Below are 25266 nucleotides of genomic sequence, written 5' to 3' on the forward strand. Positions count from 1 at the left end.
CAACCGCGCGACAGGAAAACCAGTGTCTTCCCCCACCTTGCCCCCGGGAAGAGTTATTTTAGAACTTCAAACTTACTGCTCGCTAACGACAGCGGCCAAAGGAAAGGGGGCAAGGGAGCTGCGGCGGGGAGACGACCTTAGCACGGGGAGCGGAAAAACCCGCCGGGACGGTCCCACGTCGCAGCAGCAGCAGGGACACCCGTGCCGGAACGGAACGGAACGGGCCGGGGCGGGGCGGGGCGGGGCGGGGCGGGAGGGGCGGCTCTGCGGCCGGGGACTCCCTCCGCGGGGCGGGAGTCGGCAGTCAGGCCGGGTGCCTTGCGGCGGGCTGGGTGCTGGAGGTCGAGGTAGCTCCGGCATCGCCCGGCAAGGTGGCGGGCGGGCAGGCCGGCACGTCCGCCGGACCCGAGGCGCGGCGGGGCGGCCCGGCGGGCCTCTTGCCCCGAGGCGGAGCGCGCGGCTATGGCCAGGGACGGCGCGACGGCGGCGTCCCCGCCGGCGGAGAGGGAAGGCGAGGCGGGGGCAGCGCCGCGGCGTTTCGGCGCCCGGGAGAGCCGGCACAGGGGCGGCGACGGGCCCGACTCGCCCGGCCCGACCCGCGCGGCTCCGGCGCCCTCCCGCCGAGAGCCGCTGCCCCTGCCGCCGCCGCCGCCGCCGCCCCCCCTTCCTCCTCCCACCTTCCCGCCGGCGGGGCAGCCGGGCCCCCGCTGCCCCGCCACGGATCTCGCCCTGCTGCCCCGGCCGGCGTCGCCCGCCGCCGCCGCCGCCGCCGCCGCCGCCGCCGCCGCCGCATCCCCGCCGCTGCCGCCCCTCCGCTCTGTCCCCTTTTCCTGCGGCTGGCTGCAATACCGCTGCCTGTGCCCCGACGCGCTGACCCTGGGCGCCAAGCTGGTGCCGGTCCGGCGGCTGGTCTTTCTGGGGCTGCTGCAGGTCATCCTGTGCGGCTGCCTGGTGGTGCTGAACTTCGGGGCGCTGTGGCTGACCACCACCTCGCAGGTGAAGAACGCCTGTTCCGTCTGGGCCGGCTTCTGGGTAAGTCACTGCCGGCGACCCGCAACCCGGGCGCCGTCCGAGCCGCCGCCGCCCGTCCGGGCCGGCACGGAGCCTGTGCGGGGAAAGCCGCCGGCCGGGCAGCGCTCGCGTTGGGCGCCGGGTACGCGGGACCCTCCGAGGCGGAAGCAAACGCTTGCTGCCGCTTCTGTGGAAGCAGAGAGCGAGCCTTCCTCTCGCTTGGGAGTAGTGAGCGGTTGCGCCTTTGCTGACGGCTTTAGCCGGGTGACAGCGTGGACCCCAACAGGGTAACAAACCTGGGGGGGGGGGGGGTGGTGGGGGTGTTTCCTGGTGTGCGTTTTAGCCTGAAAAAACCGGGCTCGATTATCGTACGCAGCCAGGAACGGGATTCTCTACAAGCCGTGGTGCGTGTGGATGCTGTGCGTTGCTTTTGTGCGTCGCGTGCCGTTACCCTGGGGAGAGAGGGAGAGAAAACGGCAACGCTCCTGGGGAAAAAAAAAAGTGGATGGGCTTATGACAGTTTTCTCAAGCGCAGCAAGAGAAGTTGTTCCGTCTCCTCTTGGGCCCTGCTTTAAACTGCACCTTTACAAATACAGACCGTGTGACAGTTTGTATTGCAGAAGCTAGGCAGAAGTTAATACGGGTAGGAGATAGTCGGGTAGATGGTGCCCAGTTTGTGGGCCCTCGAGCAGTGAGCCGGTCACGTTCGGTGGCTGGCATGCTCTCTCCCTGCCGCTGATGCGAACAGCGTCAGCCTGTCCCAAATGTTTCGCTGGAAACGTTTAAATTATGGGAGGAAGGGAACCCAGACCGTTCAAATGTGTATGTTTGGTATCTTTCTTGTGAGCTTTCATCTTTTTTTTTTTTTTTTTCTTCTTACACTAGATTAAAACAAGTTTAAGTGTATGTAAGCTACGGACTTCCTTTGAACCCTGCACACAAAACCATGCTTATGCTTTTAAAATGTTCTAAAATTGCATGTGTAAAATCGAAGTATTCCATCTCTTTAATAATGAAGAAGGTCGTTCATGGTTTTAATGCTAGCTCCGAAAGAATAATATATTCAGTTGGAGAAGTTACCAAAAATGCTTTTCAGGTACAACTGCATGAGTGAAAATTTTAGCCCCAAAGCAACCCAGAAAGGTAGAGGCAATTAAAAGCTGGAATTGTGGATGTGTCAGGGGTTTGTTTGGTTTTTTTTCATTTTTACGTGCAACATGCTAATTATGATGCACTGCTTAAGTGCAGATCAGGAAGACTCTGAGAAAGACTTTATTTTCATATATCTTAAAGCTCTAACAAACATAATGAAATAAGTCTTGTTGTCCTTAAGGCAAAACAGCAATTCACCTAAGTATTGGTGTGCTTTGTTATAAAATCGTATGACTATTTTGCACTTAGAGAATTCAAAAAATAATTTGTTATGAAACTTCAGAGTTACATATGTGGTTTTGCAACACCAGTGATGATATCAGTAGGTGTTTTGGCCAAGTCATATATGCACATTATGCTAGATCAGATTGATTGTGTCAAGTGAATGAAGTTACAGAAAGGATTTATTAAAAATGCTAGTGGGCAACTTCCTGGTTTTGTCATCTTGTTTCTTTTTAGGGTAGGAGTTTGGTCTGAACTGGCTGAGTCACAAAGTCCCACTAATTAAAAGTATACCTGCTTATTTGTGGGACCTGCTAAAAAAAGATTCGCTTTTCTTTGTAGGCTTCCCATCCTTACTGTGAGAGAGTATTTGGGTATGCTATTTGCTTCAGTTCTACAGCAATGCTTTCTCCTTCCTGAATTGTTTTGCCCTCTAAGGTAAAGACTCATAGGGTTCAGTTCTGTGATTATTCAGCAAGTTTGGTCGAATGAGTGCTTTTACTTTCTCTTCTTTCCTCCTGCTGATACTGGCATTCAGGCGACTAAATAGCAAGTTAGCTCAGGAAGGTAGTTTTGGTGCTCTTCGGTGTTTCTGGTAGGGTTCATGCACTGGGAGTTAGTTCCCCGAAACGGTCAGAAGAGGGCCAGAGTCAGCACACGGGAAGAAGCAGGCACTTAATGAAGTGATGGAGCCGTGAAGAAAGGTGGAGAAGAAATAGCCAGTTTTTAGATTTGCTTACCCATGTTGCTAGAAAGCTAGTACTCAGTTGGCTGAAAATAATTTTTTTAGGCAGTTGTTGAGGTCGGAGTTGCTGGCATAACTTCTTGTCCCCATACGCATTTTCTGGGAGAAAAAAATAAGAAAACAGCAGATTAAAATTTGGTTGTGTTATTTCACAGGATGCTGTTAGGAGTGAATAACAACATCAGCACAAGCTCTTAGTCTCTACTTTAAAGTGCATCTTCCTATCTTCCCAGCATTGTTGTAGTGTTGCAAAGTACCTTTCACCAGAGCATTGCTAAATACCATGTAAATGGCATTTTGTGAACAGCTATTCACTCCTGGTGATGCTATGTTTTTTTGATGTTTTAGGTAATCGTATCTGGAATCCTAGGCTTACTGACATGGAAGAAGCCCATAGTGCTTTTGGTAAGTATGGATTAAAACCTGTTGTAAGGAACTTATCAGAAGATGATCCTGATTTAATAGTCATTGGTAAACAAACAAACAAACAAAAAAACCCCACAAAAACCTACCCACAAAACCCAAGCCCTTATTTCTTCTTGAAAAGATAGAATATATTGTTGAATCTCCTTTTTAAACTGTAGAATCATAATTGAAAGAGGACTCAAAGCCTGTGAAAGGCTGTATTCTATCCTATGTGGATAGAGCCCTTATTAAGGGCAAGAGTGGACCATGTCTGGAGGAACTGTTGATGTTGTTTACAGAACGCTTTTTGTGTTTGTGTAGGTATAAGAAAGTGCTGGTTTAGTATAAATAATTTAGCTCTCTGAGGCACTGCTGCTTAAGCTTAAACAGGGGAGTTGGTTTTAAAGCTTAGCTGGGTTGTCCTGTTGTAGTGTCTGATGAGCTAACCTAAGTATTGCTGTCTTACCCTAAGTATCCAGTGCCGCTCTTTCAAATACAGTTGCCATTACATTGCTCTGAGAGAAGTAAATTGATGTGTGGGGTGTGTATGCTGTTTCTGTTTGTAAGTGAAATCTGAAGCTCTGTGGCTCTCAATGTCTCAGAGTTTGGATTTGAAAAAGAGGTTTTGAAGTGGGTTTTTGTTTGGGTTGTTTGGTTTTGGTTTTTTTTTTTTTTGTTGGGTTTTTTTTTGCCTTACTGTCACTTCTGAAGACCTTTTCTGGGCCAAAGCAGTTGTTTTATTTTCATGCAGCACTTCTTTGGGATCCACATGGTCATCAGTGAGGAGTGATCAGATGTATGAGCTGGGGATGAATTGCTGTTTCTCAGTCGTTCATTGGTTAGCACAGGCAGAGCAAAGCAAGTTTTTTACCAGTTCTGTGGGTAGAAAGAGGAGCTTAGTGTCTGAGACTCCCGATCTGGAAGGACCCTATTTTCATGAAAATAAATGTAAATGCCATCTGTCTCAAAATGCCTGAGACTTGCGCAGTCCTCCCTGTTTCAATATTGCCTGTGTTCTGTGCTGTTTCTATAGCATGTTGTCGCTGTAGTTTCCTTTTGTCTGTTGTTGCTATTTCACTCTTTCATATTCCCCTTTGCATAAACTTTATGGGCCCTTCCTAGTTTTATTTAAATAATAAAGCACCAAATTCTTCCTGATTTTCTTTCATTTATATCAAATTGTCTTTAGGACAGTCAAGTGTTGGGGCAGATTGTCCAGGGATGTTGTGCAGCGGAGGGGGAAGTTTTTGAGATGAGACCAATTAAAGCCCTGAGCAGCCTTCTATGATCTCATAGCTGACCCTGCTTTGAGCAGGAGAATGCACTAGATTCTTCCTGAGCTCCCTTGCAGCCACAGTTATTCTATGACTATGTGATTCTATGAACCTGTTTGGTTTTTTTTTTTTATTTGCATGTGTATTTTATAGAGATCTGATTTTTGAAAGCCAGGTTAGATCAAACTTGACATAGGGAAACATTTCTTTACTGAGAGGGTGGTCAAACACTGGAACAGGCTTCCTAGAGAGGTGGTCGGTGCTCATGGCTGTCAGTATTTAAGAGGCATTTGGACAATGCTTTTAATAATATACTTTAACTTTTTGTCAGCTCTGAAGTGTTCAGGCAGTTGGACTAGATGGTCGTTGTAGGTCCCTTCCAACTGAAATATTCTGTTCTCTGCGCAAAAAAGGAAATTAGCATTAAACATTTTGTGAGGCTAAGGATATAATGCACTGAACTAGCTATAGTCTGTCAAGGACAGATTGTTAGTTTCTGTGAGCATATTAATTTTGGACTATATTTCTAATATATTTACCCTCTAATAATATTTTCTCTTGGGAGTTATGAGGACTCGTATGAGTTGTAAAAGCAAGTTTCCTAAATACCTAAGCAATGAGACTCCTTAGACAGCCATGGCTTAAGAGTTATGACATTCGCAACTGAAACTATAAAATGCATGTGGAGCTAAAACATATCCCTTTTCCAGCTGTGACTGCCCTCCACTTTTTACTCCTTATGCAAGACCCTTTGCATTTATTTCTTGTAAATATGTTTCTCATGGATTCCTCTCTACCGACTTTTGGACTGAATTCCTTTTCCCCTTGCCTGGCCAGAGCCACCTCCCTGCTGTGAAGGAAGCAGAGATGCACAGCTGCCTCCCTGACAGCCCTTAACTCAAGCAGGTGCTAGGTCTAGAAATGCCTTTATGCAGCAAGTGAGCTTTGTGGAAGGGATTGATTGCACATGAAGGTGGCTTTCTAAGATTGCTATTTGTCCTGGGTTCAGCTGGGATAGAGTTAATTTTTACAGGAACCTGGGAGGTGGGGGCATAGCCGGGGCAGCTGACCTGAGCTAGCCAAGGAGCTATTCCATACCATGTGCCATCCTGCCCAGTATATAAATGGGGAGCGGGCCGGGGGGTGGGCTCTGTTTTCGGTGGGGGAAGTGGCGGAGCGTCGGGTCCCGGGTGGTGAGCAGTTGCACTGTGCATCACTCTTTTTGTATACTTTTTTTCATTAGTGCCGTTGTTGTTGTTGTAATCTCTTTTGTGTTTGTCCCAGTAAACTGCCTTTATCTCAACCCTCGAGGTTCCAGTTCCTTTTTCTTTTCTCTCCTCCGTCTCCTCCCCATCCCACCGGAGGGGGGCGGAGGAGTGAGCGAGCGGCTGCTGAAACCACGACAGTCCTTTTTGGCGCCCAACGTGGGGCAGAAGGGTTGGGATAACGACAGATCTGGCCAGAGCGTGTTGAAACAAATTTGCCAAACGCATTTCTTAGATATATAGATGTTAGTCACAATGTTGTTTCATTTGTTTACATGGTGGCGTTTTGTAAGCTCTTATATGCTCTATGTATTGCCTGTAGTTGCGTATCTCATCTCTGGGAGAGTGATTGGGATTATCATTTTGCTGTACTGGGCAATGTCGACTTATGAAATGATTACATCACTGGTCATGAGGTTAAGCTGGTATCTGTATGAGGCAGTGATATCATTTCCGTACGTTGGGCGCCAAAAAGGACTGTCGTGGTTTCAGCCCGGCCGGTACCAAAGGACCAGGCAGCCGCTCGCTCACTCCTCCGCCCCCCTCCGGTGGGATGGGGAGGAGACGGAGGAGAGAAAAGAAGAAAAACCTGGAACCTCGAGGGCTGAGATAAAGGCAGTTTACTGGGGCAAACACAAAGAGATTACAACAACAACAACGGCACTAATGAAAAAAAAAAAGTATACAAAAAGAGTGATGCACAGTGCAACTGCTCACCACCCGGGACCCGACGCTCCGCCACTTCCCCCACCGAAAACAGAGACCACCCCCCGGCCCGCTCCCCAGTTATATACTGAGCATGATGGCCCATGGTATGCAATAGCTCCTTGGCTAGTTCAGGTCAGCTGCCCCAGCTATGCCCCCACCTCCCAGGTTGCTGTAAAAATTAACTCTATCCCAGCTGAACCCAGGACACTATTGAACCCAGATAGTTAGCATGTTAGGTACCTGTGCTAGAGCCATGCCAGAAATCTGAGGAGTGATATCAATTACCATGTTTTATGTTGCAGCAACTTATGTCAGCATTTAGTTATCTTTATGCAGAGACTTTGGACTGTGCTCAACAGTTAAAGTTTGTGGGATTAAGTGGTCGTTATTCTTTTTCATATGTAGTTATGTCTCAATCTAGAAGTGCTGTCTTGTTCATAAGGAAGGGCCTCTTCTCATCTTTCTTTTTATGCAGAGTTCTTTTCAGTCACTCAGTTCAGTTTCATAATTTCTTCACATTGTGCAAGTACTCCCAGAATTCTTTATATGCATCTAACACCCCCCCCCCCCCCCAAATTGCTTTGTTTTCAGGCCAAGTTGGATAATTCTATCTAGGTTTTAATTTATCATGGTGTGTACTGAAAGCTCTCAGATGTAGTACCCTGTAGTTAAGGGTAGATGGTTGAGCTCCATCGTTTAGCCCTCTCTCCTTCCCAGAGCTGGGTCTTGAACAGAATTACAGTGACTGGTGAGTGCCACAGAATTTGTCCATTTGTCCATGAGCAGGTGCTGGTCCTCAGAGCCGTTTGTGGTCGGGTTTATGCTTAAGGACATGGTAATGCTGTTTCTTGTGGGTTCCTGTATTATCTTATTCTTATTTTTGATTGTCAGTTTGTGGTACTTAAGGAACTTCATAATGCAATTCACATTTATCTTTGCCCCCTTTAAAAATACTAGTTCTTTCTAAAAGAAACCTGTTTGCTACTCTGATTCAGGATTTCAGGGTTCAGGATTTTCTCTCTGAAACTTGCTGCAGTACGCCTGTTTGCCTGCAGCTCCTTTGCATGGCAGCAGTCTAGCCCTTACAGTAAAAGGGCGGTAAAAGGTTTCTTTCCGTCTTCCCCCTTTAGGTGATGATTTCTCACTGCCTGGGTTTATTTCTTCAAGAATGGCTGGCCTGCCCTATGGCTGCCACTTCAGTCCGAAGCCTGGGTCATGAGGAAAAACAACCCAACTGGTTTTTTCCCCCTGTGACAGCAAGGCTCTGGTGCTGCTGGCACTTGGGAGAAAGCGCAGTGCTGAGTTTCCCCCAGAGGGGAGAAAGGAAGGGAAACCCATTAGTTACAGCTGTAGGGGACCTTTACTTGCACCACCTGTGAGAAGAAACCAGTCTTGAAGAGGGGTGGCTGTGAAAATTTTATTTGCTAACAGGTCTTGAGAGCCACATTTGTTGTTTTTTGCCACCCTGGCTGTTTTTTACAGCATGGGAGGATACTAGGTAAATAACAGGTCCCAGAGACAGGGTTTTGCAAGGCAAAATCAAATTATATCTTTTGAAGGCCATTCTTGCAAGGGAGGCTTGGCCTTCATCAGTACAGCTGCTGAGAAGCCTTGGCTCAGGAATCAGGCTTTGAGATGTCCGAGACTTGTTCTGTTCAACAAGGTATCAGCTGTCAGTCAGCTTTGGAAGTCAGCTTGTAACACACACGCTTAAAAGCTGATTTTTCTTCCAGAGAAGAAGCTCCTCTGCACGCCTTTCTAAATGTATTCAGTGGGGAAAGGGAAACTCGCCCCCCCCCCCCCCCAGCCCATATTGTTTGGGTATTGAGTCTCAACCATTCTGGGCTCAATATTACTCTCTACTTGTATAGCAGCTGGTTCCTTCCCCCTCTGCTCCTAAACTCCTTCCTTTCATAGGGCTTTAAATCCTATTTTTAACTAAAGGAACACAACTTCTTTCAGATGGTATATCTATTCTGCATTGTTCATTTGATTGCATGTGCACTGAATGCAATTCGCATCTCTGATAGGCCATGCTTGCTATATTAGCCTCTGTTCTTACTGGTATACTGGTTTGGACTACCCTACGCACTGTGAGTTTATGTTGTATTCACAGGTGTTGCCTGGACCCATACGTGCTTTGCTGAATGCAGAAACATGCTGCCAGTGAAGCATCCTTTCCTTTCCAGTCACGCACAAATTAGTTGCAATCCTGTAGAGCGTGCTTTTTAGGAGGCTTTCTGGTTGTGGGTTGTTTTTTTGTTTTTCCACCAGTTGTAACAAAGACTTCAAGTTAAGCATATCTGTGGTGCTTGCTGCTTGGGTTCTGCTGCTAAAGAGAAGATTTAGCTGTGATTGCATGAAACATGACAGGAGTGCAAGCGTGCAGGAAGACACCAGGCTGTTATGCTGGGTAAGAGTGTAACTGAGGCAAGTGCTGGGGAGCGGTTCGGTACATGCAGATGCATGGGATCAAGAAAATAACAGAGCACATTCTGGCTGGGTGAATGCGATTCTGGCTTTATCGTTCCACTGTTAGCTAGTGTGCCAGCTTTTGTCTTCATACACGTCGTCAGTTTTCATGTAAAGTTTTGCGGGGTTTGACTCGGAAAAGTCCGAGTCGTGTGTTCAGCATAAGTCGATTCAGTCTGGATATTTCTCATGTTTTACAGTGTGGTGACACAAGGATTTGAAACTTTTGTTACAAACATTTTTATTTTTTTTTTTAATTCAGAAGTGTTAATATTTGGGGGGTTATGACAAAGATTTACAGATCTTCATTGGAAAACAGAAAAGGTTATGGAATTCAAGTATTTATTTAAAACCTTCAACATTTTTGAAGAATAAATATGTAGTAAACCTTTTATTTAATTGAAAAATTTTATCAGAAGAAAAATATGTCCCAGCAGCTTTAAAATAAAGATTTTTAGGGCTAGCTATTGCCTTCTTGATATCTGCATCTCGACTAATTTGTATAGATTTAACCAAAATATAAAGTTTAGACCAAAATACTTAGTTCTGGTGCTAGCGAAGTGACGCCCTTAAATTTTAGCCCTGCTAGTAGCAATATAAAGCACTGTGAAAAGAAGATGCGTATCATGACCCTATCCCCCCCAGCCCCAAAATCTCTTCCTAGCTATGTGCTTCAAATTAAGCAAGGTCATTTGAGTTTGGTGAGAATTACTGTAGTACTGCCTGTTTAGTACTGTAGTACTGTCTGGATTTTAGAGCTAAAATAGCTTGACGTTAACATCTTGGCTCACATGGAGGTCTCCACCATTAAGTTAATAAATGGTATTCATACAAAGGTTTTACAGTCAGTCTAAACAAATAAAAAGAAATATGCTTTTATTTGTAGGACTCTGAAAAGCCTTTAGAAAGGCTTTTGGCCTTTATTATCAGGTCAAAGTTAGGTCTCTTCTGATTTTTTTTTAATAACCTATTTTTATGCTGAAAAAGCTTTTCTCATTCATATGGGGTGTTTTAATGCTGCATTTGAAACATGTGACTTTTTTATTAAATTAATTAGTCTGTATTTTATTTCTCTGTGGCTTTTTTTGTTGACAGGTGTATTGCAGGTCTCCATATGGTACAATAAATAGCTCTCACAACTGACAGAAAATTAGTAAGGTCCCATAATTATTTCTTAATTATTGGTATTGCTGTGTATATGGAAAATTAATACATTGACTTGCCTTTTCCTAGAAGGATATTCATAAAGTGTATATGTAGGATGTAAACGGATATAAGAGTTGATGTTTGTGGTGGAAATGTTTTTCTTTCATTATTTTTTAAGTGTCTGCTTGGACATCAGTCCTGTGTGTGCATATTGAAGTGAAAGCAATTTCTCCTCGGCATTAGATGTTAGCTTCAAGGGCAACAGCAGCAGGACAACAAGCAGTCTACCCATGCAGAATGAATGACAGGGTCAGAACCTTATCATGCAAGTTTATGCTGCTGTGGAGTCCTCAAAGTGCATGATGATTTTTTACCTGGAAGAGATCATTCATGCAAGACATTAGCAAATACTGTGTCTAACATTAGAATACACTTTGCTTTCCTATAGTTTAATTCATGTAAATGTTCAAGACTTTCTGCATCTGTTCACAGTCCATGTGTAGCTAATGCTTGGAAGATGAGGGCTGTAAGCCAAACTGAAGCCATAATTTGAGTTGTTTTCATTTTTGTCACTGAAGTTAAGACTAGTTACCTCTGGTTTGGCTTTTAAAATAGCATGTTTGCCTTTGGCTGTTTATTCTAAGTTGAGGAGTAGTTTTCCCCTGGTTTACCTGTGGGTGGGATCTTCTTTCACTGGCATAAAAATAGAACCCCTGTTTTTACTTGTAGGTGAGTAGTGATAGAGAAGGTGTTTAAATTTGCATCTGCAGGAGAATATAGCTTATAAAATAAGCTGACAGAGTACACGTTAGATAGGTGGACCGTGAGGTGGATTGGAAACTGACTGAACAACCAGGTCCAGAGGGTTGTGATCAGTGGCACAAAGCCCAGCCAGAGGCCAGCCAGCACTGTTGTGGCCTGGGTGTGGACACTGGGGCCAATACTGCTTAATATCCTAATGAATGATCTGTACAATGGGACCGAGTGCACTCTCAACAAGTTCGCAAGGTGATATAGAACTGGGAGGAATGGCCAATCCACCAAATGTTGCTATTCGGAGGGACCTGGACAGGCTGGAAAAACGGTCTGAGAGAAGTCTCATGAAGTTCAACATGGGGAAATGCAAAGTCCTGCCTGTGCAGGGAAATGAGCCCAGGCACGAGTACACACTGGGAACAACTAGCTGGAAAGCAGCTCTGCAGATGAAGCTGGGGATCCCGGTGAGAGTAAGCTGATCACGAGACAGCAAAGTGCTCGTGTGGCAAAGGCGGCTGATGGTGTCCCAGGCTGCATTAGGCAGGGACTTGCGAGCAGGTGGAGGGAGGTGATCCTTCCCTTCTCCTTGCACTGGTGAGGCCAGACCTGGAGTGCTGGGTCCAGTTCTGGGCTCACCAGTGCAAGAGAAATCTGGACACACTGGAGCAAGTCCAGTGAAGGGCCACAAAGATGATGAAAGGACTGGAACATCTCTCCTCTGAGGAGAGGTTGAGAAAGCTGGGACTGTTCAACCTGGAGAAGAGAAGACTCAGGAGGGATCTTCTCCACCTCCATAAATAGCTGATGGGAGGGAATGAAGAAGAGGGAGCTAGACCTTTCTCAGTAGTGCCTGCTGACAGGACAAGAGGTTATGGGCACAACTGAAAAAATAGGAAATTCCATCTGAACACAAAAGACAACTTTTTTACTGTAAGGATGGTCAAAAACTGGTGTAGGTTACCCAGAGAAGTAGTGATCAAAAACACCTGGACATGGTCTTCAGCAGCCTGCTGTAGATGACCCTGCTTGAGCAGGTTATTGGACTAGATGGTCTCAAGAGTTCCCTTCCAACCTCAATGATGCTGTGAAAATGCTGACCAGTGATGGAGCAGAAAGACAAAGGATTTTTTTTCTTTCAACACTGAAGTACAATATAGTCTCTTGTACACTATGGCATACGTAGTAGCAAATGTCGTGGTTATGTTTCAGATCATAGTGGTGTTTTAGATTGTATGGAGAAGAATTAATTTTATCTTTTACCTCTTCAGTGGGATTGGCTGAATATTAGGTTATGCAGTCAAAAATAGACTACATGTATAATAAAAAACAGATCAAGATTACATTTTGTATGGTAGAATTTATTAGAACATAAATGTAGAAATTATCATCCTTGTTTTGCACGTTTATAATAATGTTCCTTTTCTTCCTTTTTCTTCTTTGATTTTAACAGGTTTCTTTAGAAAAAATCTGTGTGATTTTTATTCAAGATTTTGTAGACTATTACATTAGGAGTCTGGATTTTATATGTAACTGTTTATATAGCTGTATTAGCTGTTTACTGGATTGTTTCTGTTGCAAGTTCTGTACCAAACAAGAAAACTTATATGTGAATTTGTTGTCCTGTCCCCAGCCACCCCACCCCCCCACCCCTTTTTTTTTTTAAAAAATCTTTCTTGACTTATTACTTTGGCCAAGTAACTTCTTTGTTCAGGACCTCCATTTTTTCATCATTTGAAAAAGGACAAATGTACCTCTTGTTTTCCTCAATATCGTTTCCTGAGATTTGTACTATAAAGGTGTTTTATGTTGAAACAGCTTCTATTTCACTTACAAAACTGACTAATTTCTAGTTGATAGTTCCCTGTGTTGAACACAGATGAGAAAAGCTTTCTTTGTATGGAATAACTGTGTCTACCAATTTTCTTTTTCTCAAAGTAGTTTTAATCAAAAGGGTATCTGACATAATCTAGATAAAAGCATAAGAAATTATATTGGTTCATTTGAGTGCTGAGCAAGGAGTTAGTTTTAAAAAAATGGTTAAATTCTGTATTTGTACAGAAGAAAACTGCACTCAAAGTGCTTAGTAACATTAAAGACCTCTTATCTGTGGTTTTATGATATTTATAAAGCTAGGAGAAAATACTGTTTCTCTTAATATTGATTGTTCTCAGTACATCGAACACAAAATAGTCCCAATCCTCTTCAGAGAAGTGCTAATAGCTACTTTAATTAGTAGTTTTTTGAAACCTACCTTCTGTGATAATGTTACAGTCAAGCTTCTGTAAAGCCTACTAGTAATGAGATGTTGTAATTTAAGGAATGAACTTGCCCAGTAGTGCTCTTTGGCTCTTGTCCATTCAGGGGTGATTATTTTTTTCCCTGAACCTCAGTAAGCAGGATCATAATTTGTGCAACAGCTCTGGTTTAATTTTGGTCCAGCTTCCTAGGTAGGTAACCATAGTACATCAGCTAAATTGATTTGGAAAGCAATTGCTGTCTTTGTGCATGTTTAGGAAGTCCTTGTTGCTGGATCTACTGCAAAGCTATCTGGAGGAGAACTGATCTGTGTCCCTGATGATTTCCTTCTCTTCCTCAGGTTTTTGTCATCTCCTGCATTTTTAATTTAGGCCATTTTGATACAAAAGAATCTGAGTGAGCAGATTGTTCTTAACAAGGATTCTTTTGGACATTAAAGACCTGATACTTGGTTTGTAGGATTGAGCGCTTAAAATTTAAACGTGTCAGGAGAGGAATCTGTTATTTGTCTCTGAAGTAGTAGTCTTACCCATAGTACTCTCTCCTGAAGTACATAAAATTTTGCATGTATGAATTGGGACAGGAAAGGTTCTTACAAGTGTTTAAAATTCATATCCCAAGTCTCATGTAAGCACAGATTGCAGATTGTAAGGACATATGTGAAAGTAGGACTTCATTTTATCCACTGCTTCTTCTTGTCCTTTTTGAAGTACTCTATTACTCCTGCCATTGCTGGTCTTACAGATGGTTTATAAAACTGAAGATATTGCCCAGTTTGTGAATGGCGGTGTTCTGGTTTTAGTAGCCAGGAGGAAATAAAATCATATAACCAAAGTTCCTTAAGTGTCTCTGTCCTCACTGTACTGGGACAAATATTTTTCATAAATAGCTTTGGAAATTCTATGCAGAATGAATGTAGTCTTACGATGTTTCCTCTTCAGGTTTCTTATGATCTAAATGTGTTGAGACGTAAACTCTGTGGAAGGATATGACGTTTAGTGGAAGTTGGACAGCTTGCAAATCATACTTTGAGCTCCAGAAAAACCTTTAGCTGCCTGTACTTTTCAATAGTTGAATATATTTTATTACTGCACAACTAGTGCAGAATAAAGAGAGAAAGAAGATAAAGGTGTTTGGAGGAATCAACTACTGGGTTAAGATAAGACCCTGTGGGGCACTGAAGTCACAGGGACTTTTAAAAATAAGGGGAGTGTCATTCCCAGCTTCAGTTTGGGAGTGGGATTTGCCATGCTATAGGTTGCTTGAGTCAGGTTTATGATCCTGTTCTCACTGCTGTTAACTTTGTTTTACTGTTCCAGGCTAACCTATTTAGTCTGCTGTCTATCATCTCTGTTCTGCTGAACCTGGCTGGACTTATATTAAGCTGTCAAGGCATTCAGTTTGTGTCCAGTGTACCCAAATGTGATTTGGTGAGCAGACATACTGTTTTACGTGTATTTCTTCATGGTGTGCCACATAAGCTTGCTCTGCTGGGATCACAGAATGTGCTAATGTAGTGATGCAAGTAATGCAGCTACAGCATGGTGGAGGAACAAAGAAAACTCTCTGTTTCAGGCCTTGATTTAGTTCAAATTGTGAAGAGACTCACTGAAATCCACAACAGTATTTTTATCATCTAAACTTGGTTCATTTGAGTTGGAGTCTTCATAAGGTGCTCAGTTCCTGAAGCTGAAGACCCCAAATGGATATGTTTTGAAAGGTTTTGCTCTTCATTAGAAGAGCCTACTTAGTCCAGAAGTGGTTTTGGTTTACTACATTGAGAGCTGGACTCTGTCTTCAGGGTCTGAAGACACAGTTGATTTGGTACAAGGCTTTCTAGACAATTTTGTGGCGCCATGTAGGAGGAAATCCCAAATATATCTTTAGAAAATCCTTCTTGCCAGCTTTATACACTGATTTCAACATCATAGTCATTTAAGAACTAGCATAAAGGATTTTTATAGTAATGTGACAAAGATAAACTGTTGAAAAGGACCTCTGTGGGTACCCGTGAGCTACCTACAAAAAGTTCAGTCAGTATCATCTGTGGGTGGGATTATTTTTCCTGGTTTGCCTCACCTGGTGAGGACAATTTGTGTTGATACCTGACAGGAAGAGCTGTGAGGAAAAAATTAAGGTAAATCAAGTCATACTAGCTTTTCAGAACACTTCTACTTGAGGAAGAAGCAATCTGCACAAGAACAAAAGATTTTTCTCAAATGGCTGTCATAAGAAGTAGAAGAATATCTGTTTATGTACTAGAAGCTGTGAAATAACTGAAATTGAAGGATACAGGGTCACTTGGTGATAAAGATGATTGTGCTTAAAGGCTTGAAGGAGTTTAAGGGTTAATGTCTTGAGCTTATCAGTAATGCTTCCTTTCAAATAGGAAGTATGCATAATATAGCTTTATAATGTATGAATCATTGGCATAGCAAACTGTACAGATTTCATCGTATGAGCCTGTATTTCCAGTCTGCTTTGTGGTCAGAGGTATAGTTTAACATATAGGCTCTATATTATACAGGTAAAAATGTTGCATAAAACAGCCAATAAATTAAAAAGTGGAGTTTTGTGCTTTTAAAGGTGGACGTAGGTGAAAAGAGGGTTTGTTACTGCTGTGAAGATTTCAATGTCACTGAATGTATAGAAGATACTGCGCTGAAGCTATACCATCTGAGGCCATGCAGCGCCGCTCACTTTCATCTCAAGGTAAGCTGTGCATGCTGCTTAACATGACTGCTTTGATAATGTCCACACTTGTGCGACAGTGCAGTGCTGAGGTGACTGCTGTGTTTACTGTGAAAAATTCTGGTATTTTTCTGGTCTTCCACACTGGTCAGAAGCTCTTTATGGTTCTGTAACAGGGTTTTTTTTTATCACCTCTGGGTTTTGACCAGTGCATTGCTGATTCAATATACAGTTCTTGTCCTTCTGGTGTTTTATGCAACCAAAACTACTGCTGAATTCAGACAAGATTGTGTGGTGTAATATCGTGTAAATTTTACCTAATGATCTGATGCCTTCACTGGTCTTTTGATCTTCTCAGCCTTTCTTGGCTTACAAACTGCTAAAATACAACCTCTAAACAGCATCACCTTCAAATATGAAAGTGCTTTAACATTCCTTTAACGGTGATTATCTTACATCTAGTTTTCCCACAGAAAAGTTAAGAGGAAGGTTAGTGAAATGGACTATAAATCACATCTGAGCACTATTAAATCCTTCTGGATCTCTCTGTCAGGACACACAATAGGGCAAAACAATTACTCCAGTCTTGGAGATTACCTGTCCTGAAGACTTCATCACATATGTTTCTAAGAAGTAATTGTCATGGTCATCCTTGTGTTTTCTGTGTTTGTTTGTGTGTTAGTTTTTTATTATTATTATTTTGACATTTACAAATGCCTTTAATTTTTTTATTTCCATAATTTTCATGTTTTTCAGAAAGTTCTCTTTGCTCTTTGTGCCTTGTATGCTGTCACCACCGCAGTTTGCTTGATAGCAGCTGCCCTGTGTTACTTACTTGTTTTTGCAACGGGAAGATCCTGCCCTGTAAGTGAGTGGAAGGCATTGCCTGCTATAAACAGTGGTACTAACAGTATTACTAAATTACACAGTTCAGCAATTTTTTTAAGTCTCAGAAGGTTTTTAACAGAAGTTTCATTTGATTAGGATGAATGCCATGTTGAAGACCAAGGTCACATTTTGGATCCTGATGATCCACCGCCCTATTTTGCAACTTTTTATCCTTGTACTACACAAAGGACTTGCAGGTAAACCTGTACACTCTATTGCTTTCTTTTAGTGACTTTGGAAACACTGCATAATCTCAATTATTTTTTTTTTAAGACCATTTTCTCTGTTATTAACTGAAAAAGATTGGTGACTTTATGGGGGGGGGGGGAGGGGGGGAAGGAAAAAACCTGTTGAGTTATGAGGCAGAGTAAACACAGTGTGGTCGAGGTGTATAAGTTTGTGCTTTTCACTTTAGATTCTGCAGGAACTGTTGCTGGGTAAGAGAAATACCACAACTTGAAGTGGCTGAAAACTTGTACCATGCTGTCAGGAGCAGGTCAGGGCAGTGACAGAAAGCCAGGAGCAACCTCTTGGCAAGGCTTGTGCGAGAGAGCCCCGAACGGTGGCCTGGCCCCCACCGCAGACCTTCCTGCTGGAGTGATCTCCTTCTCCCTCTTTGGCAATTAGTGCTGACTGAAGGGTATGTTTTGATTGTACTGCCAGGCCAGGTAATCACTACCCTTATCTCAGTGCTCGGGTGTGAGTGGTCAGGCAGGGTTTGCACCTGGTGTTATTGCTGGGCTTCTCTGCAGTGGCAGCTGCAGGATCGAGGAGTTGTGAGAGTGAAAGTGGGAGGATGAGCTCACGTATGAGAACGAAAAGGAGGATAGTCACAAGTCACTGTAATCTCTTCCCCTTCCCCCCCCTTTATTTTTAATTTATTTCTACAAAGATGAGGGAAGAAGGATCTGGAGGTGGAAAAAATAATAGCTGTATGAATTTTCTTGTGAGTAAGAGGAAACGTGCAGAAAATCTTTGTGTTGCAGAAAGCTGCCTTCTTTGGTACACTTGGTATTATGAAACACTAAAATGTAAATTTGGGGCAGGGGGTTATGTTGTTTTGAAGAATAGGGGGAAAAAATTGTCTAGCTTGTCCATTAAGCATCAATTCTGTTTTTTTGCTGTACTGGGATTTACTAGTATCTATATTTCTTGCAATTCAGTGGTGACTTGTGAGTTTTGTTATCCTTCATTCTACAGGTGGTTATACACTCTTCACAGTAACTTGCAGGTTAGCTTTGTTTATTAGTGTCCTGGTTTCAGCTGGGATAGAGTTTATTGTCTTCCTAGTAGCTGGTACAGTGCTATGTTGTGAGTTCACCATGTGAAGAACGTTGATAACACTGACGTTTTCATTGTTGCTAAGTAGTCTTTAGTCTAAAGTCAAGGATTTTTCAGCTTCTCATGCCCAGCCAGCGAGAAAGCTGGAGGGGCACAAGAAGTTGGCACAGGACACAGCCAGGGCAGCTGACCCAAACTGGCCAACGGGGTATTCCATACCATGGGACGTCACATCCAGTATAGGAACTGGGGGGAGTGGGGGAGGGGAATCGACCCTCGGGGACCGACTGGGTGTCGGTCGGTGGGTGGTGAGCAATTGCCCTGCGCATCATTTGTACATTCCAATCCTTTTATTATTACTAGTGTCATTTTATTAGTGTTATCATTATAATTATTAGTTTCTTCTTTTCTGTTCTATTAAACTGTTCTTATCTCAACCGACAAGTTTTACTTTTTTTCCCTGATTTTTCTCCCCCATCCCACTGGGTGGGGGGGGACTGAGTGAGCGGCTGCGTGGTGCTTAGTTGCTGGCTGGGGTTTCCTATGTGACCCCGTTGTGTGATCAGCACGACCCACTTACTCCACGTGGCATCAGTTGCATGATGTGTAGAGGAGACCCTCCCTTTGAACATCCAGCCCAACACTGGCAGTCGGGTTGCTAAGAGGAGTATGTAAACATTAACGACATTAGTTTATGGCTCAGGAGGGGCTGAGTTATTCTGCTGTGAACATATAACGTTTAAACATAAAATATCATGATGCTCAGGCAGACTGTATCACTCTACTCTTGTTCATAACTCCTGCTTTTTGCAGTGTCCAGGACTGTTTAGTTGATTTCACTGTTTCATCAGGAATAGCGTGCATGACTTTCAAGATGCTGTGGTCCTTGCAGAGGTAATTACAGATCCTGGGATTACCTAGAAAATGGTAACACAGCACAGGAATAGATTTTAGAATGAAAAAGTGATCTAAAACATCCAAGGACTAGGGCTGAATTCCAAACATTACTAAAATCCTCCTATGTGAGTCTTGGCTCAAACTAGTTATGAGAACAGAATGGTGTGCATAATGATCTCTTTGGAAGATGAGGTATTTATTGAACTACGCTTGTCACAGTTCCCCTGCTTTAAAATGGGGCTGTCGTTCTTTGTCTGATGTGCTGTTCTAGATGGCTATCCCCAGAAGCAATATTTCTCTTTGTCTATTTTCAGCACAGTAGGGGCTGCTGAACAATATTTAAGGCTTCTGCGGTCTAATACTGGGTAGCTACCTTGCCTGTGACTGCATTAAAACTTGTTGATAATAACATTTAAGTGACGGTGACATCCTTTTGAAGACAGACTACTTGTTTCAAGGTGGTCGAGGTAGTTATGCAGCAGTGCAGAAGTTAAAGCAACAGACAGACTTGATTTCCATTCTTGGCAAATGAGGAAATAGGACTCACCCCAGGGTGTCCAGCAGAGATGGGACCTGGCCTTTTCTCAGTCAGCCTCCTCACACTTCTCCCTCCCCTCCCTGCCTGGTCTGTACACTGAATGCCATGCTGTGTCTGTGACTTTGCCTTCTGTGCTGAGCTCCCACGGACCCCGCATCCAAAACCTTTGTGTGAAAGATGAGGGTGACAGGAACTGCATCCAAGGCAGTGAGCCACCATCTGCAAGGTGCACCTGGGGAGACTCCAAAACAGATACATCCCTTTGAGAAAGGAAACATTGTGGTAATCAAAACATGTGCCAAGGACATGTTTGGAATGGGTAGCCGTTCTCCTCCACGTTTTAAATTGCAGAGCCAGAGACACTGCTAGCAAAGCCAATTAATTGCTTTGTTCATTTGTTCATGGGAAAACTCTTATATTTGTCTTATTTAGTGGTAGGCAAAACAAACTAGCACTACAAATATCTGGTCAAGTCCTAACTCTAACCTTGACATTTCAAAAATAAGGGAATAGCCGTTGAGTTATTTTTCAGGATTGGCACAACAAAATTAACAATAACAGCTGAGTTCCCATGTGAGGAATAAAACACGTGTATTTAAGGGAGTAGGCAATCTATGTGGAGCAGTAAACCAGTCGCCTGGGGTCTAGAAATCTACCCTAGTCCAGTTTAAAGTACCATTTGGGGACTTAGAGACATTTGCCGAATTGCGTATCTGCTTATCCAAGTCACGTATTCTCAAATTTAGTATGTGTCTCAAACTGGACCCACATGCTGCTGACATTTGTTTCCTAACCACTGAACGTGTTCCTGCTATTGAACACTGCAGTTTCTGGGAGGCCAAAGCCCTGATGCTGTTGTTCAGCTGAGGTATGAGTTTAGAAACTGCGTGAGAGGTGGCCAAGGTGGCCCCTTCAGTGTCCTGCTTACCAGCAGTGGTACAAAGCCTCCCCATGGTCTGGAGCAGTCTCTCGGCAGTGGGGTTCCCTGAAAAGTCTTTGACTCTTTGTCGTGGTTTCAGCCCGGCCGGTACCAAAGGACCACGCAGCCGCTCGCTCACTCCTCCGCCCGCCTCCGGTGGGATGGGGAGGAGACGGAGGAGAGAAAAGAAGAAAAGAAACTGGAACCTCGAGGGTTGAGATAAAGGCAGTTTACTGGGACAAACACAAAAGAGATTACAACAACAACAACGGCACTAATGAAAAAAAAAAGTATACAAAAAGAGTGATGCACAGTGCAACTGCTCACCACCCGGGACCCGACGCTCCGCCACTTCCCCCACCGAAAACAGAGACCACCCCCCGGCCCGCTCCCCATTTATATACTGGGCAGGATGTCCCATGGTATGGAATAGCTCCTTGGCTAGTTCAGGTCAGCTGCCCCGGCTATGCCCCCACCTCCCAGGTTGCTGTAAAAATTAACTCTATCCCAGCTGAACCCAGGACACTCTTACTCCCTACCTTCCTGTATCATCACTTCAAGAAGCCACTGGCTTTTTGACTAACACAAGAATTCGCCTTGCTTACATAAAAAGAGAGAGTGGAAATTAAGAAATAAAGAACAGATTGACAAACGTGCACATCCTGGAAATGACTTTTATATTAAGGGACTTAAGGGAATGCTTTTCTAGTTGCATGTTCTGTAGTAAGTTTTAGCATGATATAATCTTGGATGCAACATCAATTTTCAAGGTGTGACTGAGCTGGGTAGGCCAGATCAGGCATGTTTAAAACCAAAACTAAGGTTCAAGAATGTCATGGTTTAACCCCAGCCAGCAACTAAGCACCACGCAGCCACTCACTCACTTCCCTGCCCCCAGCCACCCCAGTGGGATGGGGGAGAGAATCGGGAAAAGAAGTAAAACTTGTGGCTTGAGATAAGAACAGTTTAATAGAACAAGAAAAGAAGAAAATAATAATGATAATAAAATGACAATAGTACTAATAAAAGGATTGGAATATACAAGGGATGCACAATGCAATTGCTTACCACCCACTGACTGATGTCCAGTTAGTTCCTGAGCGGTGATCCCCCCTCCCCCCTCACTTCCCCCAGTTCGTATACTAGACGTGACGTCCCATGGTATGGAATACCCCCTTGGCCAGTTTGGGTCCGCTGTCCCAGCTGTGTCCCTTCCCAACTTCTTGTGCCCCTCCAGCTTTCTCGCTGGTTGGGCATGAGAAGCTGAAAAATACTTGGCTTGTTGCTCAGTAGTGTTTAGACTAACTGAAAACATCAGTGTGTTATCAACATTATTCTCATACCTAACTCAAAAACATAGCACTATACCAGCTACTAGGAAGACAATTAACTCTGTCCCAGCTGAAACCAGGACAAAGAAGTATATAATTTTGTGACCTACATTGAATGTAAACTCAGCATGAATGTACTGGAAAAATGTGAAGAAGTAATGCCAATGGAGCATCAGTCTCTATCATGCTCCAAAATTATTCGGAAGCTTTTAGGGGCAGATGAAATAGGCTGAAATTAAAACCTATTTTAACATGTTGTGTTTCCCCCATTTTTAAGATGAAAAAGCAATGACCAGTTATCAAAAACTTTTCTTTCTTTTCCTCAAATTTCTCCATGCATTACCTCCATTACCTTGACAGGAGCCTTTCACAAAAGTGCTCCCCAATTCTCTTTTTGGAAGTTTTATTCTTTTCCTCTCTAAGCAGCCTTCCGTAGGCATTTCCATTCACTCTGCCCTTTCCTTTCAGCTTGCAAGAAAATAATTTTCACAGTCATCTTTGTTCCCTCCAGCCAGTGTGCCCTAAAAGAAAAGCCCTAAACTCGGGGAGGAAGGACTTGCTCTTGTGTAACATTTCTTGATAGATAGATTGCATCCACTAGTGATATCTCTAAGCCTGATTATGGGTCCAGGGAGCAAAACATGTGGACTCGTGTATTGCTTGAGGTTCCTGCTCAGTACCAAATCAGCAATTTAAAATGTAATAAAAAGCAGAGGAAAAATTGAGACACTTTGGGTCACAGACTTCTCTGAAGATTCTGTGGGGAAGGTCCCCTTGGCAGTGCTGCTGTTGAGTACTGCACTTTGTTCCAGTGTTAATGGGGTAATGTAAACTTATGTTATAAAAATCAGTATTTGCCAAAAAGAGTTTCTCCAGGCACTGTTCTGATTTCTTCCTTCCTTCTACCTCCTAAGAGGAGGATGATACAGCAAAAGGTCTTTGGGATTTCCGCTGTCTTTAAGGTTTCAAAGAGCTCTCTGAAAACGGAGAAGTAAGATTAACCTTCGTGAACTTATCAACTATAATGTTCTTAGTTAAACATCATCACAAAAAATAGCCTTCAGTTTGAGTCTGCCTTTTTCTGTGCAGCTGTATGTGAACATAAAACATGAGATCAGAAGTATCTTGAATTTCAGTTATAATTAAGAATTTAGTAGTTCACAAAAATTAGAGCTAGGCTGTCGCATTTTGAGTGACCACCTGTATTTGAATCTCTTGAAATAAAACTGAGCCCCTGTGAAGTAAAACTGAAATGGGTTCCTAGGCACAGTACTGCCCGAAGATGTTTGAAGCTCTGGTGAACACATTGGAGAGGCACCTCCTAAGGAGCAATTTGCTGCCATCTTCTGGGGTAATCTCTTGCAGCTCTTGGCGAGTTCATTAGCTGTGGTTGAGATCCAAAAATCTGAGTGGGCATGGGAAAGCCAGTGGAGTTTGGTAGAGGTGATGTTTTTCTGCAGATGGAAAGCTGTACCGAGAGAGTCCCTCAGTGTTGTTTGTTGCAGGATGCTTGCCTCTAATGTGATTCTGTTGCCCCATATTTACAGGTCACGAATCAAGGGCACTGAGGAGTCCTGCCCTCAGGACCCACCTCCTCCTTATGAAGCTGTGCAGAGGCAGAACAGCTCTGAGCAGGTATGGCCCACAGAATTTTAAAGTGTAACTTGTTTTTCCACTATAAAGTAAGGTTGCATTGAGGCACAGTAAATTAAGTCAGGTATCTTTTCATTTCAGAATAGCAGGAGACTATGTTTGGTTACAAATGTGGCTTGCTGTAAATTTTACTGAAGATTTTAGCTAAACACTTACCTTTAGAGTTGAAAAGTTTTCCCTAGTTGGAAAACCCCATCTGGGCATGGGAGAAGAAGCAAAATACACTGTGGAGCACCCCTGTTGAGGTTATTCTAGAGAACACCTGTGCTGCTTCCTTGCTTTACCTCCCTTCCACACCTGTACTCCTCCTCCATGGGACTAGGTCAGGGTTTTGCCATGCTCACTGATCCATTTTCACTGGTGTTTTCAGAAGACAGTTGCTTTTTCCCAGAAAATATTCAGCAGGATAAAACTGGCTGACCTGGATGAAGAACATTAATTTTAGACATTCACTAGTCTTGGTTTTGCAGTGGAATTAAACACATATCACATATTCACTGTGCAGTTAAGCAAAATTGTTCACTTTCCAAGGTGGATGTTGCAGTTCTTAGAAAGTACCAGAAAAAAGATGGTGGACTGTGATTTTTCAACTTTTCTATTTTATTCCAGGAAGGTGTGCTACGAGTAAGTGTCATGGAAATTGTTGATTCAGGGGAAGGGAGTCACAGGCAAGCCTCTCAAGGTAAGAAGTACATTTTAAAATTTGTTCTGGAACCATTCCACCCAAACCAGATGACTTAATGTAGCAGTAGCATTATTATTTCTTTGAAAGACAGCTACCGTATTGCAAGCCAGACATACAGAATTGTGATTGGCTTGGGCAGTAGGAAAAGGGATTAATGTTTAAAGTATATAAAAAGTTGTTTGCTCTGAAGATACAAAAAGAAAGACGTATTTCCTTCTTAGTAATTTACAAGTTAGTTGTTGACTCTGTGTACATACGTTTTAAGAAATTATGTCCAGCTCCAGTGCTTCCATTTTTTTTGTGTATGTGATGGTGCTTGTTGACATTTCGTTGCTGATGAAGATAGGAGAGGGATAAAATAATACTGTACTGTGTTGAACTAAATGTGGGAATTACTTTATTATTCAGCCTGAACTGGAAAAATTACTAAATAGTTTCTGCATACTGGTACAGGACATAACTAGACTACGTGTACCTTATGCTCTGGCAGGCTACCTGAAACCTCTGAAAACAAGCGCTTGGATGCTTCTGATATCTCATCAGTTGTGACAACCAGAAAGAAATTCAGAAGAGGTGCAGCAAAAGTTTAGTTCTCAAGGACTTCTGTGGTGGGTTGACCCTGGCTGGACGCCAGGTGCCCACCAAAGCCGTTCTATCACTCTCCCCTGCCTCAGCTGGACAGGGGAGAGAAAATATGACAAAGGGCTTGTGGGTTGAGATAAGGACAGGAGAGATCACTCGCCAATTACTGTCACGGGCAAAACAGACTCAGCTTGGGGAAAATTAACTTAATTTATTGCCAGTCAAGCAGAGTAGGGTAATGAAAAATAAAACCAAATCTCAGAACACCTTCCCTCCACCCCTCCCTTCTTCCTGGGCACAGCTTCACTCCTGGATTCCCCAGCGGCAGGGGTTGGGATTAGTTCATCACACATTGTGTCTGCTGCTTCATCCTCTTCAGGGGCAGGACT

General features: G+C 43.4%; 1 protein-coding gene across 1 annotated transcript in view; it reads left to right on the forward strand.

Annotated features, from left to right (window-relative positions):
* Positions 1-777: 777 nt before the first annotated feature.
* ENTREP1 (endosomal transmembrane epsin interactor 1) overlaps positions 778-25266 on the forward strand; it is a gene marked incomplete at its 5' end in the record, with an annotated part of 31520 nt that continues 7031 nt past the window's right edge. The window contains 9 exons of the mRNA XM_049795742.1: positions 778-791; positions 876-1032; positions 3479-3535; positions 14732-14842; positions 15999-16124; positions 16860-16967; positions 17088-17188; positions 23463-23592; positions 24220-24292. Of these exons, the coding sequence (XP_049651699.1) occupies positions 778-791; positions 876-1032; positions 3479-3535; positions 14732-14842; positions 15999-16124; positions 16860-16967; positions 17088-17188; positions 23463-23592; positions 24220-24292 (877 nt within the window). The remainder of the gene's footprint in view (positions 792-875; positions 1033-3478; positions 3536-14731; positions 14843-15998; positions 16125-16859; positions 16968-17087; positions 17189-23462; positions 23593-24219; positions 24293-25266) is intronic.

The sequence above is a fragment of the Accipiter gentilis genome, chromosome Z (genome assembly GCF_929443795.1).
Source record: "Accipiter gentilis chromosome Z, bAccGen1.1, whole genome shotgun sequence".
Classification (NCBI taxonomy): domain Eukaryota; kingdom Metazoa; phylum Chordata; class Aves; order Accipitriformes; family Accipitridae; genus Astur; species Astur gentilis.